The sequence below is a fragment of the Hyla sarda genome, chromosome 4 (assembly GCF_029499605.1).
Source record: "Hyla sarda isolate aHylSar1 chromosome 4, aHylSar1.hap1, whole genome shotgun sequence".
In the NCBI taxonomy this organism is placed as follows: Eukaryota; Metazoa; Chordata; class Amphibia; order Anura; family Hylidae; genus Hyla; species Hyla sarda.
The window spans coordinates 263108038-263125499 of record NC_079192.1 but is presented as its reverse complement, the minus strand read 5'-3'; the positions used below and the strand labels follow the sequence as shown (position 1 = coordinate 263125499).

General features: G+C 39.0%; 1 protein-coding gene across 9 annotated transcripts in view; it reads right to left on the bottom strand.

Annotated features, from left to right (window-relative positions):
- Positions 1-17462, bottom strand: part of OSBPL8 (oxysterol binding protein like 8) — a 228010-nt gene continuing 210548 nt past the window's right edge. For 7 of the 9 annotated variants that reach the window (XM_056574070.1, XM_056574071.1, XM_056574072.1 and 4 more), the window contains 5 exons: positions 16411-16596; positions 14650-14803; positions 13382-13487; positions 8672-8777; positions 1-7682 (listed from right to left, as the gene is read on the bottom strand). In XM_056574070.1, the coding sequence (XP_056430045.1) occupies positions 7547-7682; positions 8672-8777; positions 13382-13487; positions 14650-14803; positions 16411-16596 (688 nt within the window). In that variant the 3' untranslated portion in view covers positions 1-7546. The remainder of the gene's footprint in view (positions 7683-8671; positions 8778-13381; positions 13488-14649; positions 14804-16410; positions 16597-17462) is intronic. The other 2 variants (XM_056574073.1, XM_056574078.1) reach the window with 1 other exon arrangement.

Below are 17462 nucleotides of genomic sequence, written 5' to 3'. Positions count from 1 at the left end.
TTATGATCACATTTTTATTCTAATTGGAAATACAAAACTACTGACCAGTGGTAGTGCTTTAATTTTCAAAAAGCCATTGGACAAGATGTTTAACACATGAACAGTTAACATGCTACAACACAAGACATTTGTTATTCTTAAAACTTTGTTCCATTCTAGCTTAGTGACACTTATTGAAAACATTGGACCCCATGTATAACTACTGCAGACAAAATATCCCTGAATGATGGGATCTGAATTGTTGCCACTGGCAACAACTAAATGTTTTGCAATTATACATGGGGTTCAACGTGTGTGCCGTTTGGCTAAGAAACACTGCTATTCCTGCTCAAAGGTTCAACACAGAAGATCATCAAATAAACCTTTGTTATATATAAATAATTGTCTCTTGTTGTTTTCTATTATTCTTATCACATTCATTTTGTCATGGGTTCAGGCTCTTCATCGATACATAACACTGGTCTTTACTCAATGTTTATATAACAGTCTATTGGTTGCTTAAAAATGTAACAGTACAAAACAAGCAATGATGGTAAAACAGGCGTGCATAAAAGTACGAGTCCAGTTTACAAGTTATTTTTCTTAATTATAAGAGAACAAAGGTGTAAATATATAACCTTCAGTCATACCTGGTACGGACTCTTCTCGGTTGAGGTCCTAGTGCACATATTGTCAGCACTAGGAATACAGGTTACAGAACTCACAATTTACACATTACTGGATTTTTTTGTACTTAAAAGCTGTGAGATGCAAATAAACAACAAAAAAAATGTGAATCTTAATGAAGTCACACTTTTGTGTAAGAGGTCACTGCTTGTTGCTATGGCTATTAAGAATATGCCACAAAATGTAATGACTTCATTGTATATACACCCAATATGTGGACATAAATGCAACAATTTAAGATACATAACAGGCCCCTCCCCTCTGACCCTGCCATTCCTCCCGATACCTGTGGATAGGAGTCCAGTCAGAAGAAAGCCGATTAAGTTGAAAGTACACACAGCTTACCCTTCAAGAGTGAAGGAGATAAATATCTGACCAAGTATTGCAAATCCTCTTAGAAAAGTAAGAGCATGGGCTTGAAACCTGTGATCATATGGATATGGCACAAACCCAGAAACACCTATACAAACTCATTTATCAAAAAGGCACAGTTAATGTTCAGACAGCTCTTGGGCTTTCAATTTCATCCAAAAAGTGCACATGCAGATTATGAAATACATGATCTACAGAAAAATTATAACACTACTGTATTCTACTCCCTACAATAGAAGATAATGCACTAAAAGGACAAACTGTCTTGTCTGGCAAAACAGCAAAGCATTTTAGGCTCCCTCTAGTTGAGGATAATGTACACAGCAATGTTATATTAGGACTTCATGAAATTATGCCAGAAGCTGTGTCATTTACAATAAGATCAGCTGAGATCCAGGGTACAACTATGCTCAGTCCCATAAACATCTGTCAACATTCTGATTTATTGTACATTATAGGTTTGTCACAAGTATCCTTGTTTATAACCAGCCATGCCTTGTACTTGACATAACATACCTTTCACAGGGCTGTTAAAGGGATAGATTATATTTTACACACAGTACATGTGATGTGTGGTGGTGTCTTCTTATTTATACACAACACTTCCAGTCTAGCAAACATATGGTCATTCTGACCATTATGGTTGTACTGTAACATAATAGAGTATTCTTCTTGGAGAGGCGCTGGAAATTACAGCTGATGATATGTATGTATTTATATTGCTAAAACAGTTTTCTATATTAATAAACCACTATACAATTCACAAAAGTCATTGTGGAGTGCACTGTACAGTTCATTATCATTACATTTCCCCTGTACATGAAACAGTAATAGTTTCTAAATACACAAATTTCACTATACAATTCTTCTTCGCCTGAAGACCTGTGAGGTTAGGTAGTTAACCCTTCAGGGCTGGCTACAGGATGTTATGATACATCCCATTAGGTTATACAATGCCTTATGAGGTGCATGAAGGGATTTAATATTACATGTATATGTCATTCAAGGATGAGAAATCTGGAAGATACAATGTTGTGTTTCATTCTTCATATAAAGATACTTACTGTACATACAAATACTTAAATTGATACAGCTAACATTTTTAGAATCTACATTATATAGAAACAATCCCATCATACACTAGTAAAGGAATTTTGGTATGACACACGGGTCCGACATATAGTAAACCCACAATCCTCCACGTGGTGGAAGCTTCATCTATATTGTTTGGAATGTTCCAATTACTTTGGCAGGAAGAGCTGTCATCTTTTATCCCTTTCTCTTTTCCAGTTTATTTTGGCAAATATCTAGAGCTGTCACACGTGTTCAGAAAAGCAATATTTTAGAATCACGTGTCCATGTTCCATCACATCTAAACACTGGGTACGTCCACAAGTGCAAGTTTAAAAAATAAATACATTTTAAACCTAAGCATGCCCTTTTTGTCTCATTTGTTGTTTGTTTTTTTTTATTTTCTAATGTCTCTCTGATTTAGGACAGTAATTCATACCATACCACGGTACCATGTTTCTGGGAACATTTCAAAAACACAAGTTGCAGATTTTGGCATAAACAGCACAAATTTATGCACAGTTTTGCTTTGTGAGTTTGAGTTATAGTCATTCATTCAACACCAATACCAGCATGTGTAAGCCTAGCCTAATGCTGTACATGTCATTTTTCTCTCTATTTTATACAATTGGAAACCATGAACTGTAAAGCTGTTCAACTCACTAAGGCAGTGTTTCCCAACCAGGATGCCTCCGGCTATTGCAAAACTAAAGCTATGTTCATACCTAAAAATTTCCATGCAGAATACCGCTTGGAATGTCCGCACGGAAATTCCACTGAAGCAGAATCCCATTGAATTCCACGGGATTCTGCTGCTCTGTGCACAAAGCGGAAATTCAATTCTCCGTGTCCGCAGAAAGAATGAACCTTTTCATTCTTTCTGCAGACACCGCATGGAATGCATAGCTGTCTATGAGACGACACATTCCCGTGCGGTCCCAGCTCTCGATTTGCCGTGCAGACATTCGGTGGTGTGAACATAGCCGAAAACTCCCAGCCTTTGGCTGTCTGAGCATGTTGGGAGTTTAGGCACTCATTGGAAAACACCGCACAAAGGTTTCGTTCACAGCTCATTCTTTTGTCTGTGTTTAGTGTATAAGATGGAAAAAGCTCATGATATATACACTAAATGAAAGTCTGATTCACACCATACAGTGGCATTTGACACCAATAGACTATTATGTTAACTATTTAACAGATATTTTTTCTAACAGGATTTCTCTATATGGAAAAGTGGGGTCTAATTTATAATACTTTGTAATTAAAAGCTTCGCTTTTGTGGTATATTGACCTATCAGACATATGGTGGAGAAAAGGACACTTTTTTACCCTCATCGGGCTAATGTAACCCAGCATATTCATGGACAGCTTTCCCAGCATACATGGTAATCATAAAAAAATTAAGTGAAAAGGGCCTAAAATAGGCAGAAAATAATGGTTAGGTATATAGTATGGCCATCTCCTAAACTTACTAGTCCTATACATACTCCCGGCAGGTTAGTGCTTTACTGGACAAGAGCTAAAATGCACATGAAACAATTTTATATTAAAAAAAAAGGAGAATTATTAAACTTGAAATGTATAAAATCTAAACATAAATACAACTAATATATCTGGAATAATAGAAAAGGGAGAAAATGCCAGCATTTCCAGAGCATACATGATGAACAAAGAAACAATGCTGAAAGTGCAACATAAAACCAAGTAGAAAAGGGCCTCAAATGTATTCTTCTAGGGCAATCTAGAAACTTATGAAGCCAAGTCCCCCTGAATACAACAGAACATGCAGTTACACTAAAATAAAATTGCAATATTACTACTGGAAAAGTCTGATGTAATTTCTGGAGTTGTAAGGCCATGTTCACACAGCAGAATTTTTGATAAACGTTCGCCTGGACAATTTATGACGGACATTCAGCAAATAGCAGCCGCCAGTGCTAGGACAGCTTGGAAATGCATTGTTTCCCTAGACATCAATGCATTTCCAAGAGGATTCCATAGAAAGAATTGAGAGGGCAGAATTGGGATTTCATCTGAGTGCATGGTGCAGCAAAGTCCCATTAAAAACACTGTGTAAACAAGGCCTTAAAAGGGAATAAGTCATCAGAAAATGACCTATAGTTTAAATCAAATTGTTATGTTAAACAGTTTTTTTGGAATTTTCTTAAAATCTATATTTAAAAAAAAAAATCAAAACAAAAACCAAAACCCTGAAATCTTGCAGTTTTCCCTTTGGCCAGCAAGCCCAATTCTAGAATGGGATGAATACTTTATATTTAGTAAATTTCACTTTTCAGCAGGCTCCTCATTATTATCACAGGTAGGATTATAAAGAAGAGTGACAACTATATATAGGTAACACAGGATCCATAATTCCCAATAGGTGATGGTCACAGGCCATCTCCTTTCCCTCCCTGGACAGGTCACAGAGAATACCCAGAACACTATCTCATAAAACTCAATTAGTCAGCCCCAATGTATCATGTCATATGGTCCATGTAGCTGTTTATGAAGGTCTTTCTAAATTTTGGTAACAGCAGCTCAGTCAAGATGGTCATGTACAGAGAATAGAATAAAAAAAATAGATAAAACTAAAAACATTACAGAAAAGAAAACTTTCAATGTCTGGTTTTCATCAGTAAAAAATAAATCTAGGTGATACATTTCCATCAGGTCATTTTCCACTTTTTTTTTTATTTATCTTCTGCTGTAGACTAGTGAACTGGAGTGTGAAGTGACCTAATTGGTTGCCAGCTGCATTCTAGGATTGTAGTCTGATGGGGAGTGCTGTGTATTGGATAGTCTATTTACTTTTTAATAGAAATGCTGCTATATCAGTAGCTTAAGTATACTATAGTTAAAAAGTGTTTCTAGGAAAACTCAAATATTCCGATTTAACCAGAAGGTCTGAGCACCCATTTATTAGCACTCCCATGTTGTAAGTTCAGTGTAATACTACAGTGGGCTTTAAATCAAGGTAACAGATAATGAGGGAGTGACAAGTTGAGGCATACATTGCAAGTGACATAATATGAGCCTAACTACCATATATTTTACTGACAGTATTTGTGTAGAGTTTTTATATCGTCACTTTTTAGTACCAATCGAAAAGACCATATCAAGTAAGTTCTTAGGGCATGTTCACACATACTGTATATACTTTGTTGAGCTACTTATTTATATTGACACAGCATACAGTCCGCAGTGTATACAGTACTTGTGAACATACCCCTAATCTGGGTTATAGTTTGAATACTGCCGAAATAGGGCATACTGCTATTACATTCTACCGTATCTGACTGTAATCTAAAAATCTATACTGCTTCAGTAAACAGCTGACCTATCAAACCTCGCAATCAAAACTAGATAAAAATGTAGAGAAAAATACCTATTCTGGTCTGATATTAGCAACACAATTCTAATAAATTTCATTATTTCAGAGAGGCACACAGACAAGTAACCTGAACAATGCAGCTCTACTTTTCATTAACATTTGTTAGAGTAATCGTATTTAAAATCTAGTACCTTTAAGGTTTTGCTACAGTTTCTCCTATTTTGTTTTGTTTCACATTACTCTGTGAAGTGTAAATAAAAAATCATACATAAAATCCATCAACAAGCTGTTATCACACATGTTGTCATTATTACTGAAAGGCTATGAGCACATATGCAATGTTTTTTTTTATTTTTATTATTATTATTATTAATAATTTGGTTCCAGAATGCAAGATAAAGCAAGCTTTCCAAATGGTCTTCATTAAAAATTTATTTCCATTTGGCTGCTGCTCAGAAAAAGGCCCTCATTTACTATTGCAAACCCCACATGTTGTGCGCCAGATTCTCACGCATTGCGCCATAAATTCTGTCTGTGCCAAAATAAAAAATAAAAAAAAAACCCGACTAACTCTCCATTTTACTACCAAAACCCGAAAAAGGGGCATGGCCATCGGGGGAAGGCGTGGTGACCAAAAAGGGTCGTGTTCCCAACATTTTCAAAAAAACCCAACATATTTACTAAGAGTTCCACAGAAAATGTGGTGAATTTCAGGAAAACCCCTGTGTAAAAAAAGCAAAATGTAGGGAAACTGTAAAATGTAGGAAAACCTTAGTAAAAACCGTGGAAAAAAATTTGTAAGGAATTAAAACCCACAAAGAAACCTACACTCCACTCTTAGTAAATTAGGGCCAAAGAGTGTGACAGACAGACATTCTGCACTCTGAGTTAGTAACATAGGGATTGCACACTAGCTAAACCTATGAGTATAATGGAGAGAATCCTTGGAGGAAAGCTTGCACAGGCTGAAGATAGGGAAGGCAAGTACATGGGTTGCATACAAGTGTAGGGGGAAAGCAGAGCTCACATGGCATTCTATAGGAAATAAACTGAGCAAATTGTTTAATAAAGACATATGGAGAAAATGTGTTATGCACCATAATAAGTAAAAATCAAGAAGAATTTTTTACCCCAAAAGTTTCAATAGCCTTTAAGTATACCCAGTTGTGAATGGGAAGTAAACTAATAAATACAATACAACAAAATGGATTAGATAGATCGAAGATGAGAGATGAACTGATTTTTCTTACACTGCAAAGAGTAATAATGAAAAGAAGATATATTACTAAATAAACCACATTGATGGCTAAATAACCAATGTAAACAAAAAGGTAGAGCTACATTGTAAATTGTAGACTTAAATGTAGCAAGCGGTCCCAAAAATGCAGTAAATTGTCTTACCTTAGCTTTGAGTATTGTCTGATGGACGATTATAAAAATCACCCACGTACCCTTACCCTGATAGTGCTAATGTCTCTCTCTGGGGCTGTGTACTTATTTCTAAAGATTTTGCTGTACAGTACTAGGTACAGAAGTGTTCTTAAATGATAAGTATGAAGAAAAGGTATATGGTAACCACATTGGGGAGGCTACAAGTGAAAGCATTTTGTTATCAAGATATTTGGTCGAAAAGTGATTTTTACCAAGTACCTGACTTAACAAAAACTTTGTTTTCCAGGTTATTATCTCGTGGTGAATGTTCAAGGTATTTTTAGTTCATGTTCAATCTGAAGACCAGAAAATGACAGCCAGCAACATATTTACAACATGTGCTCATACATATCTGTAACATGAATATTTCTAAACAGTGTACTGTATAACACAACTTATTCCAACAGTGAATCCATAAGACAGCTTGGCAGACAGTGTGGGCACTTTCATACTTGTTCTACTGGTGACGTGGATAAAAATTGACAAGTTGAACAAGACTCCAGAGTCGTGGGCCACCATTTTAAAAAGAAAAATAATATTGCACCTAAGAGTCCAAATCATCTGACCTCTATCATGGTGGGGATAAAAAGCACTGAAAATGCTAGTGAGGCAAGAAGTGGTCCCAATCCAACAGTTCCAGACTCCACATACTTCTATGCGAGTCATTTTCTTTTACTTGAACAAATAGTTAATGGCAATCTGAAGCAAAATTAGGAATATAATAATACAATAGTCTCTTTGCTGAAGGAAACTGCTTTCTGAGTTTGAGGCATTTGTAGTTACACGATTACGAAGAGCGATGATGTTCCTACAAGACAGAAGAATAAGGTGGAAGTTATAATAAAACACAACACAACTAGGGATAAATAAGAGTTATATCTATATATATATATATATTATATATATATATCGAAGCAGCAAAAAATATAATCAGTCATAATCATAAAACTCCCCCCCCTTGTGCCACCAAAACAGCTGGCGCTAAGATGAAAGCAGTAGATCTGGAAACCTATGAGGTGGGGGATTCATAGAATGGTGTTTACCCTGCACATCCCAAAAATACTTGATCAGATTGAGATCTGGGGAATTTAAAGGCAAAGTCAAAACATTGTACAATTCCTCAAACTGCTACAAAGCCCCTTACACAACCCTTTTGCCAGTTCACTGGCTGTATGTACTTCCTTCATTGGACCACTATGAGTAGGTGCCAACACCTGCCATTGTGGTGAGGTTATGACCAATTTGTCTAGCCATCACAATTTGGTTTTTATCAGTCATGAAGAGTCCTATGCTTATCCATTTTCCCTGCTTCCAGTTTATTGACCACCAATACCCCCAAGTTGTTTTCAGTAGCAGTTTTACCCAGTGTGTTATTATTTAGCACAATAGCATAAAACAGCCCAAGGGCATAAAAGTAATGGGGGGGCAGAAGCAGGCGAGTCCTCTTTATTGTTTTATTTGCAGTCAGCCTGGGCATTACGGAAAAAAATTGCTATATGACACTACTTCCTTAAGTGCTTAAGGGCTGATTTTTAGCTCCAGTCTGGTCCTAAATGACAGTATCACTTTAAGCAAGACCAACAGGAATATAATATTATTGATGCATACCAAGTCCAGAAATAATTTTGTTTAAAAATAAAGAGTAAGGTTGGGTGTTATTATCACAGAGGATGTGTAGTTTAGGAAGGTTTCTTGCTGTGCTTGGAGGCCTACAGCCATTTCCTCTACACTAAACAACATGGATCTATTCTTTAAGCTTGGCTTTCCAGTACAAAGTGTGCAAGGAGAGACAATTACCTGTTGATTTCTTCTTGTGTTTTCTTGATAGATTCTATGGCACTTTGTAGTTCTCCATGATCTGCCACCTTCTTTCTGCTTCTAGTGCTGTGAGCTAATACATGAGCTGGAGAAGCAATGATGACACATTAAATGTTTACAGCATTTATACATGTATATTCTATTTATACGTAATAAATAAAAACAAACCACTTTAGATATGCAGGATTTAATCTCAAAATGTAAAAAAAACTACCACTTATACAATTTTTTGGTACATTGCCACCTGTACCATTTTTTGTGGGGTTAAATGTGGCATGTAGACTGACTTTAATTATACAAAGTCCAGCTCACCTCCCCTTTGTTACATGCGTGGATCCAGCACTCAGGCTCTTGTGCCACAATGAAACAAAGGATAATCCAGCAATTCAAAGGAACATACGGCTTCATTAGAAAGCTTCAGTTAAAATGTGCATCTACTTCACATCACATATGCCATCTTGACGCGTTTTGAGTATGCCTCGAAACGCTTCAAGATGGCATATGTGATCTCAAGTGAATGCACATTCTAATTGAAGATTTCTAATAAATCCTTATGTTCCTTTGAATTGCTGGATCAGCCTTTGTTTCTTCATTAGACTGACTTAAATATAGCCACTAATCAACTATATCTGCTCTATTAAACATTTTAATCTGATATCTTTTATTAAGAAAATAATATCCCTTTATGCATTGGATAGATCTACATAGGTCAACCAAATTAAGGCCAAAAAGAAATCCCTTGTGGTGTTTTACTCTTGTAGGATACTGCAACTCTGCAACTGACATATAGCACCACATTAAGATTAAGCTCACAAGTCTGATCTCACATGAATTCTATGCGGAAATACACAATGAATCCAACAACAATCTACCGTACATCCTAAGCATATGAATGGGATTTCTACAACCCTGTTTGTATGCTACACAAAATTTTAATGTGGGGAAAAAAGAATTGGCAAGAATAGTGTACAGATATTCTCATGTGGACCCACGGCACAAATTGCACATCCATGGTAGAAAGCCCCAAATTTCTGCCATGGATCTTGTAATAAAAACATACAGGATCTGCAACATGCTGATCCATAACTTGTGAACTTAAAGGGGTACTCCACTGGCCAGCGTTCGGAACATTTAGTTCCGAATGCTGTGTGCACGCTGCAGGGGTCAGCCACACCCCCTCAATGAAACTATGGGAGAGGGAGTGATGGCTGCCACGCGCCCTCTCATAGACTTGCATTGAGATGGTGTGTCCTGACATCACAAGGGGCGTGACCGACCCCTGTAGCACGCACAAAGTGTTCTGAACTAAATGTTCCACGCTGGCCAGTGGAGTAATGTTTTAACCTTAAGGACACAGCCCATTATGACCTGAAGGACCAGAGCATTTTTTTTTTGCACACCTGACCACTGTGACTTTAAGCATTAATAACTCTGGGATGCTTTTACTTAAGAATTTGATTCAGAGACAGTTTTTTTGTGACATATTCTACTTTATGTTCGTGGTAAAATTTCATCAATACTTGAAATTTAGCATTTTTATCACTTTGAAGCTCTCTGCTTGTAAGAAAAATAGACATACCAAATAAATTGTATATTGATTCACATATACAATATGTCTAATTTATGTTTGCATCATAAAGTTGACATGTTTTTACTTTTTAAAGACAGTAGAGGGCTTCAAAGTTTATATGCAATTTTATAAATTTTTACAAAAATTTCAAAATCTGAATTTTTCAGGGACCAGGGTTCAGTAAATCTGAGGGTCTTTAAGGAAGAAATACCCCATAATGGACCCCATTATGAAAACTGCACCCCTCAAAGTATTCAAAATGACATTCAGAAAGTTTGTTAACCCATTAGGTGTTTCACAGGAATAGCAGCAAAGTGGAGGAGAAAATTCTAACAAAATTTTTTACATTAACATGTTCTTGTAGCCCCATTCTTTTCATTTTTACAAGGGATAAACGGAGAAAATGCCCCCCAAAATTTGTAACCTAATTTCTATTGAGTAAGAAAATACTTCATATGTGGATGCACTAAAGGGCTCAGAAGGGAAGGAGCAACAATGGGATTTTGGAGAGCGAATGTTGCTGAAATGTTTTTTTGGGGGGCATATTGCATTTAGGAAGCCCCCATGGTGCCAGAACAGCGCAAGAAAAAACCAACCACATGGCATTCTATTTGGGAAACTACACCCTTCAAGGAACGTGACAAGGGGTATGGTGAGTTTTAACAACCCACAAGTGATTAAAGTAAGTTTGCACCCCATGCCACCCATGGTGCCAGAACAGCAAAAAAAAAACTCACATGGTGCACTATTTGGGAAACTACACCCCTCAAGGAACGTGACAAGGGGTATAGTAAGCTTTAACACCCCACAAGTAATTAACGAAAGTTTGCGTGAATTTATTTTTTTTTTAACTAAAAGGCTGTTGTTACCCCAAATTTTCATTTTCACAAAAAATTTTCCCCTAAAATTTGTAGCCCCATTTCTCTTGAGTAAGGAATAATGTGGATGTAAAGTGCTCTGTGGGTGCACTAGTGGGCTCAGTAAGGAAAGAGCGACAATGGGATTTGGAGAGCGAATTCTGGCGAAATGCTTTTTGGGGGACATGTCACTTTAAGAAAGCCCCCGATGGTGCCAGAACAGCAAAAAATTTAAAAACATATGGCACAGTTTTTGGGAAGTTACACCACTAAAGGAATGTAACAAGGGGTACAGTGAGCCTTTACACTCCACAGGTGTTTGACGAATTCGCAGGAAATTGAAAAATTTTATTTTTATTCCACTAAAATGCTGGTGTTACCCCAAATTTTTCAGGAGAAAAAGCCCCCCCAAAATGTGTAACCCCATTTCTTCTGAGTATGGAAATCCCCCATATGTGGATGTAAAGTGCTCTGCGGGCAAACTACAATGCTCAGAAGAGAAGGGGGCCATGTGCGTTTACAAAGCCCCATGGTGCCTGAACAGTGGACCCCCCCACATGTGACCCCATTTTGGAAACTAAACCCCTTACAGAATTTAATAAAGGGTGTAGTGAGCATTTACACCTCACTGGCCCTTGACAGATCTTTGGAACAGTAGGCTGTGCAAATGAAAAATAATTTTTTTATTTTCATTGATCACTGTTGAAAAAATCTGTCAGACACCTCTGGGGTGTAAATGCTCACTGCACCCCTTATTACATTACATGAGGGGTGTAGTTTCCAAAATGGTGTCATATGTGGGGGTTACACTGTTCTGGCAGCATGGGGGCTTTGTAAACACACATGGCCTTCAATTTCAGCCAAATTCTCTCTGAGCCCTGTAGTTCGCCCGCAAAGCTTTTTATATCCACATATTGGGTATTTCCATACTCAGAAGAAATGGGGTTACACATTTTGGGGGGCTTTTTTCTATTACTCCTTGTAAAAATGAAAAAATTGGGGTAACACCAACAATTTAGTGAAAAAAATAGAATTTTTCATTTTCACGTTCAACTTTAATGAAAAATTTTCTAAAATCTGTGGGGTGTTAAGGCTCACTTTACCCCTAGTTAATTAAGGCTTCAAATATACATGGCGCTCTCTCACTCCTGAGCCTTGTTGTGCGCCCACAGAGCACTTAACGTCCACATATGGGGTATTTTCATACTCAGGGCTCTTTTTTTCCTTTTACCTCTTATGAAAATAAAAAGTATGGGGCAACACCAGCATGTTAGTGTAAAAAATAAAAAAAAATGTAAACATGTTGGTGTAGAGCCCAACCTTTTCATAAGGGGTAAAAGGAGAAAAAGCCCCCCAAAATTTGTAATGCAACTTCTCCTGAGTACGTTAATGCTCCATATCTGGCACTAAACTGTTGCCTTAAAATACGACAGGGCTCCGCCATGAGAGACCGCCATGCGCATTTGAGGCCTAGATTAGGGAATATTGTACGGCAGTGTTTCCCAAACAGGGTGCCTCCAGCTGTTGCAAAACTCCCAGCATGCCTGGACAGTTAATGGCTGTACAGCAATACTGGGAGTTGTTGTTTTGCAACAGCTGGGGCCTCCGTTATGGAAACAGTGCCGTACGAGGCGCTTTAAAACTTTATTTGGGGGGGGGACAGTGTAAGGGTGCATGTATATGTAGTGTTTTACTTTTTATTTTGTGTTAGTGTAGTGTTTTTAGAGTACAGTCACACGGCCGGGGGTTCACAGTGAGTTTGAACTGCACCCCCCACTGACGATCACCCCCTCCCTCCACCGGCGATCACCCGCTGTTGCCACCCAGCAGGACGGGCGATTGGTCGGCCGCTCCGGCCAACTAATCACGTCAATTGTGAGGTTGCAATGTTGATTGGAGCGGTCTCAGACTGCTTCAATCACCCTTTTTGTTCCTGGTGACCCGACTGACCGCGAATCGCTGGTCTAAATTGACCGACGATTTGCAGCGATCGCCGACATGGGGCAGAGTCTGGAGACAGACGTCACGGGATGCTTGCTGAATGATTTCAGCAGGCATCCCAGTCTTGTCCCCGCCCCCGGCGAGCGTCGGGGACTGGAATTCCAAGGGGCATAAAGGTACGCCCTGCTTCATTATGTCCTAGGTGGGTTACAGAAAATGTTCTCAGAGATCAGCACTAAGATGGTTCACATGTCAATATACACACTTGCTTTGTGCTTAGATCCATACGTTCTAGCTTTCACTCAGCATTTAAGGTCTCACCTTCGCTGCCAGAAGAATCCTGGTTATCCAGCTCAGGGGAGGAGCACCCACTTTCTCCTTTCTTCTGCTGACCACCTGATTTATGCTGCAACTTTGGAACACAAACCTGTAATACACAGAATTGTACATGTAGAACTGCAATATAAAGAACATTCAGAAGTTACAACCTGAAGCAACTTGGCAATTGGCTAAAAAATAAAGTTATGGTTTCTTATTAATTCCTCTTTCTGAAAACTTATAATAGCCATCCACTTTTAAAAATAAATATCGTACAACTTTTGTGCAGACATGTCAAAAAATGAGATTGCATCAGATTCTACATCTGTGAACCAATGCAATCACAAGTTACAGCCAGTGAAGTGCGTGGCAATTAAACCTTTTCTCTGCATACCGTAAGTCTACGCAGTGAAAAAGTCAGCTCTGCCAGCCAGCTGTGAAAAGGAGTGTGTTACGGCACACCTTGGTGGCTTATACCTTGTGATCACAGCCGATCTCAGGAGTGAGACCTGATGTGATCTTATGTTTTCACATGTCTAAAGTTATTAAGATCTATCGCCAACATCCCTGCATCTTAGACAAAAAGGGCAGTCCCATTAAGGTAAGCCCTGTTCATATGACCTATTAAGGTGCATTAACATAATGGAGTCATCCCCCTGTCTGTACCATTCTGGCTGACCTTTCCAATTCATGTATTCCATGGACAGCCAGTCATCTCATTGGCCAGCATTAATACTAGATTTCCCTTGCAGAAGGGAAAATATCTGGCTGGTTGTGGCCTCCCTGACAATATCAGCTGAATGCTCCAGGGGCCTACATTTAGAAAGAGTTGTTACCCATGAGATAAACCCTTTGGGAGAAATGCATCTCAATATGTAGTTATTTTCTGCGTATCCAAAAAAAATTATTTTTTTGTGTAGAACATATCACGAAGAGCAATCATGCAGCTTAGCTTGTTAGTTGATTTTTAGTACAGAAAACAGCAAATAGTGTTTCCTATATATTCAGTGTTATTATGAATAATTCAATTTGGAGGTCATTTGTTTTAATATGGTTCTGGATTCAGACAAAATCTACATGTATGAGTGTAGCATAGGTGTGGTAGCCTCTGATGCACTCTTTAAAGCACTACATACCAGGGAAGCAAACACGGACGTAATCAGATTTCTCAGCCGGAGGTTAGTACTTTTAAGCATCCATTATACACATGCGTCCTGGATCTTGACAGGACAGAGACTAGCGGAAAGTCATTATTTTGTCTCCAAACCTACCTGATAATTGCATTTGTCCCGCTTTGCCCCATGGTTATTGAGACTAATTACACTCCCCGAACGTACCATTGGAGTCCTATGTCTGACTTTTGTCTGGACGGCACCGTCTTTCTCAAACTGAACCAGGTCGTTGAGGGGGTCCCATGGTCGAGTACTTTAAAAGTGGGGGGAAAAAATGATCAGTTTAAAGCAGAACTGATAGTAAGATGACTACTTTACCATCTGGCTAAAACCTGGTCCCCAATGCAATGAGAAAACTACCCCTTGAACAGCATCGACTGACATCTGTTACTGCCAAAATAAACACAGAATGCTCCTGCATGGAGAACAAGGGCGCCAATCTTACATCAATATCTTAGAGACCAATACAAGTTGATGTTTATAGGTCAATCTACTAGAAGATTAGATCCCACCAAATTTCTAACAACACTACATAGGACCTGTAGATTTAAATGTGCATTTGTCACAGATCCTACTGTAAGGCAGAGAGAGAATAAAATATTTTAAAAACTTATGTGTCGCATACAAATGAACAGCTAAGGATCAACCAGGTATTTTTACAGCTTATCCTTACCTACCAGCAAGTGCCCTGACTATTCAGCTGTATACCTTCCCTAACCTTTCCTTTCTGCTGTTGATTAACATAGCAAGGATTGTGCTCAGGGAAGCCAGCGCCTGCACAGTGCCTTTCCCTGCTGTGGGCAAAAGCTTTACTAATGTTAAAGGGAATCTGTTATCAGTATCACCTGCACAAACCTGTTGTATAGGCTTGTAGTGAGTGTGACACTGATGACAATGATACTTACCGGTCCATGCTCCGTGCTTCCATTCTGCTGCAATCCTGGCTCTATTCAATATGGTAAGGTGCCTGCTTGGTGCACAGGGGGGACGTTCCCATGTCCCGAGTGCCAGATGATGTCCTGCATCTTCAGAGTAAGGCTTCCGCCCCGTGCTAAGCCTCCTATGCTGCAGAATGGAACTCCGCTCTGCAGCTTCATCCCTCTTCTCAGCATGTGCAATAGCGGTGGCCACAGCAGAGAAGAGGGGTGTAGCTTCATTCTGCAGCATAGGAGGCTTAGCACAGAGGAGTAAGCGTTACTTTGAAGATCCAGTCTAAACGTCACTGTGCACCTGGGGCAAGAGAACGCCCCCAATGCACTAAGCAGGCTGACGATGAACCAAATAAACAGAATTACAAAGGCACAGATCTGCGGGTGGTAAGTATCATTGTCATCAGTGTGAACCGCATTACAAGCCTATACCAACAGGTTAGTACGGATGATACTAATGACAGATTCCCTTTAAGCATATGTGCCTCTGTTGGGAGAGTGTTCACCTTGGGAGCAAAGCATACATATTATATCAAAAGGAAGCCTTTGCCCAAAGCAAGGAAAGACACTGCATAGACACTGGCTCTTCAGTGCACAAACCCAGCCATGATAAACAACAGTAGAGCTGAGGGAAAACAGAACACTTGTCTGTTTCAGGAACGTCCAGCTGACAGCTCATTTACATAAGAGCATTTGCATAATTCCCTCCTCATTCCAGTACAAGGTTTTTTTTTTTTTCACTAAACTTTTCACTTAGTTACTACTACTGTGTTGCTACTACCAACATATCGTGGTCATATTGCCTTTTTTTTCCCTTCTAAACCACAATTTTGTTAAATTGCTGTACTCTAGTGGTATGAGAACCCACATAGAGCACTATTACATGTGTTTGTGTCTAATATAGAATGCACAGAAAGAAACATGAACTTACTCCGCATATCTGTAATGCCATTCTCCCGAGATTGGATCCTGTTCAAAGAGATTACATGACCAGTCCTCTCCCTTTGACTTTCTCTCCTTGGCAGCTTTCCTCTGAGCTTCCTCTAAAACAAACTTCTCCTGAGTGGCTTCTGTCTGGTCTTTGTTATTGATCGCCCTTGTAACATGTTGCCAGAGCCTGATATGGAGAAGGGCAGTGATTAGCAACTAGAACTACAGTATTAAGACTAGATTTACTTTGTGTCTGCACCAAAACTGGAACCATAAAGAAAAAACTATTAAAGGGGATCTGTCAACAGCATCGGCCGCACTAACCTATTGGTTTATGCTTGTAGTGTGGATGACACTGAGAAAAATGGTACTTACCATCTGCAAATTCATGCCTCCTTTATTCCTCTTTTTCTAATTATTAGGTAGCTTGGTGCACAGGTGGCATTGCCAAACAGAGTGCACTATCATGTCCAGCTTGAATCTTCATGGTAAACGCCCTCCTCCCCTGTGGTGATGCTTCTTCCCTGTAAAACCTCTCTGGCAAGCAAAAATCTTTCACTTCATATTGCCTGTCAGCAACGATTGCACATGTGCAGCCACGGGCACAGACAATATGACGTTAAATCTCTCTGCTCGCAAGAGAGGTTTCACAGGGAAGAAGGATCAGCACAGGAGAAGAGGGCGTTTACCATGAAGATTCAGACTGGACTTCACAGTGCACTCGGCAAGCTACCTAATAATTTTAATATTTAAAAAAAAAAAAGAGGAATAACTAATGGAGCCACTGACCAGCAAACGGTAAGCACCATTGTTATCACAGTCACCAGCACTACAATCCTATATCAATAGGTTAGTGCGAGTTATGCTGAAAGATTCCCCTTTCAATCCAACATCCAGGTAAAAAGAGAAATGTCCAGTGATTCAGATGTGGGGTAAAAACTTTTCTCAAATAATCATTACAGCCGAAGTACATTGAGCATGAAACAATGATTAACCCAGAGGTTCCCAAACAGTGTGGGGAGTGGTGGATGGCTTACAAGGGCACCACAGCCA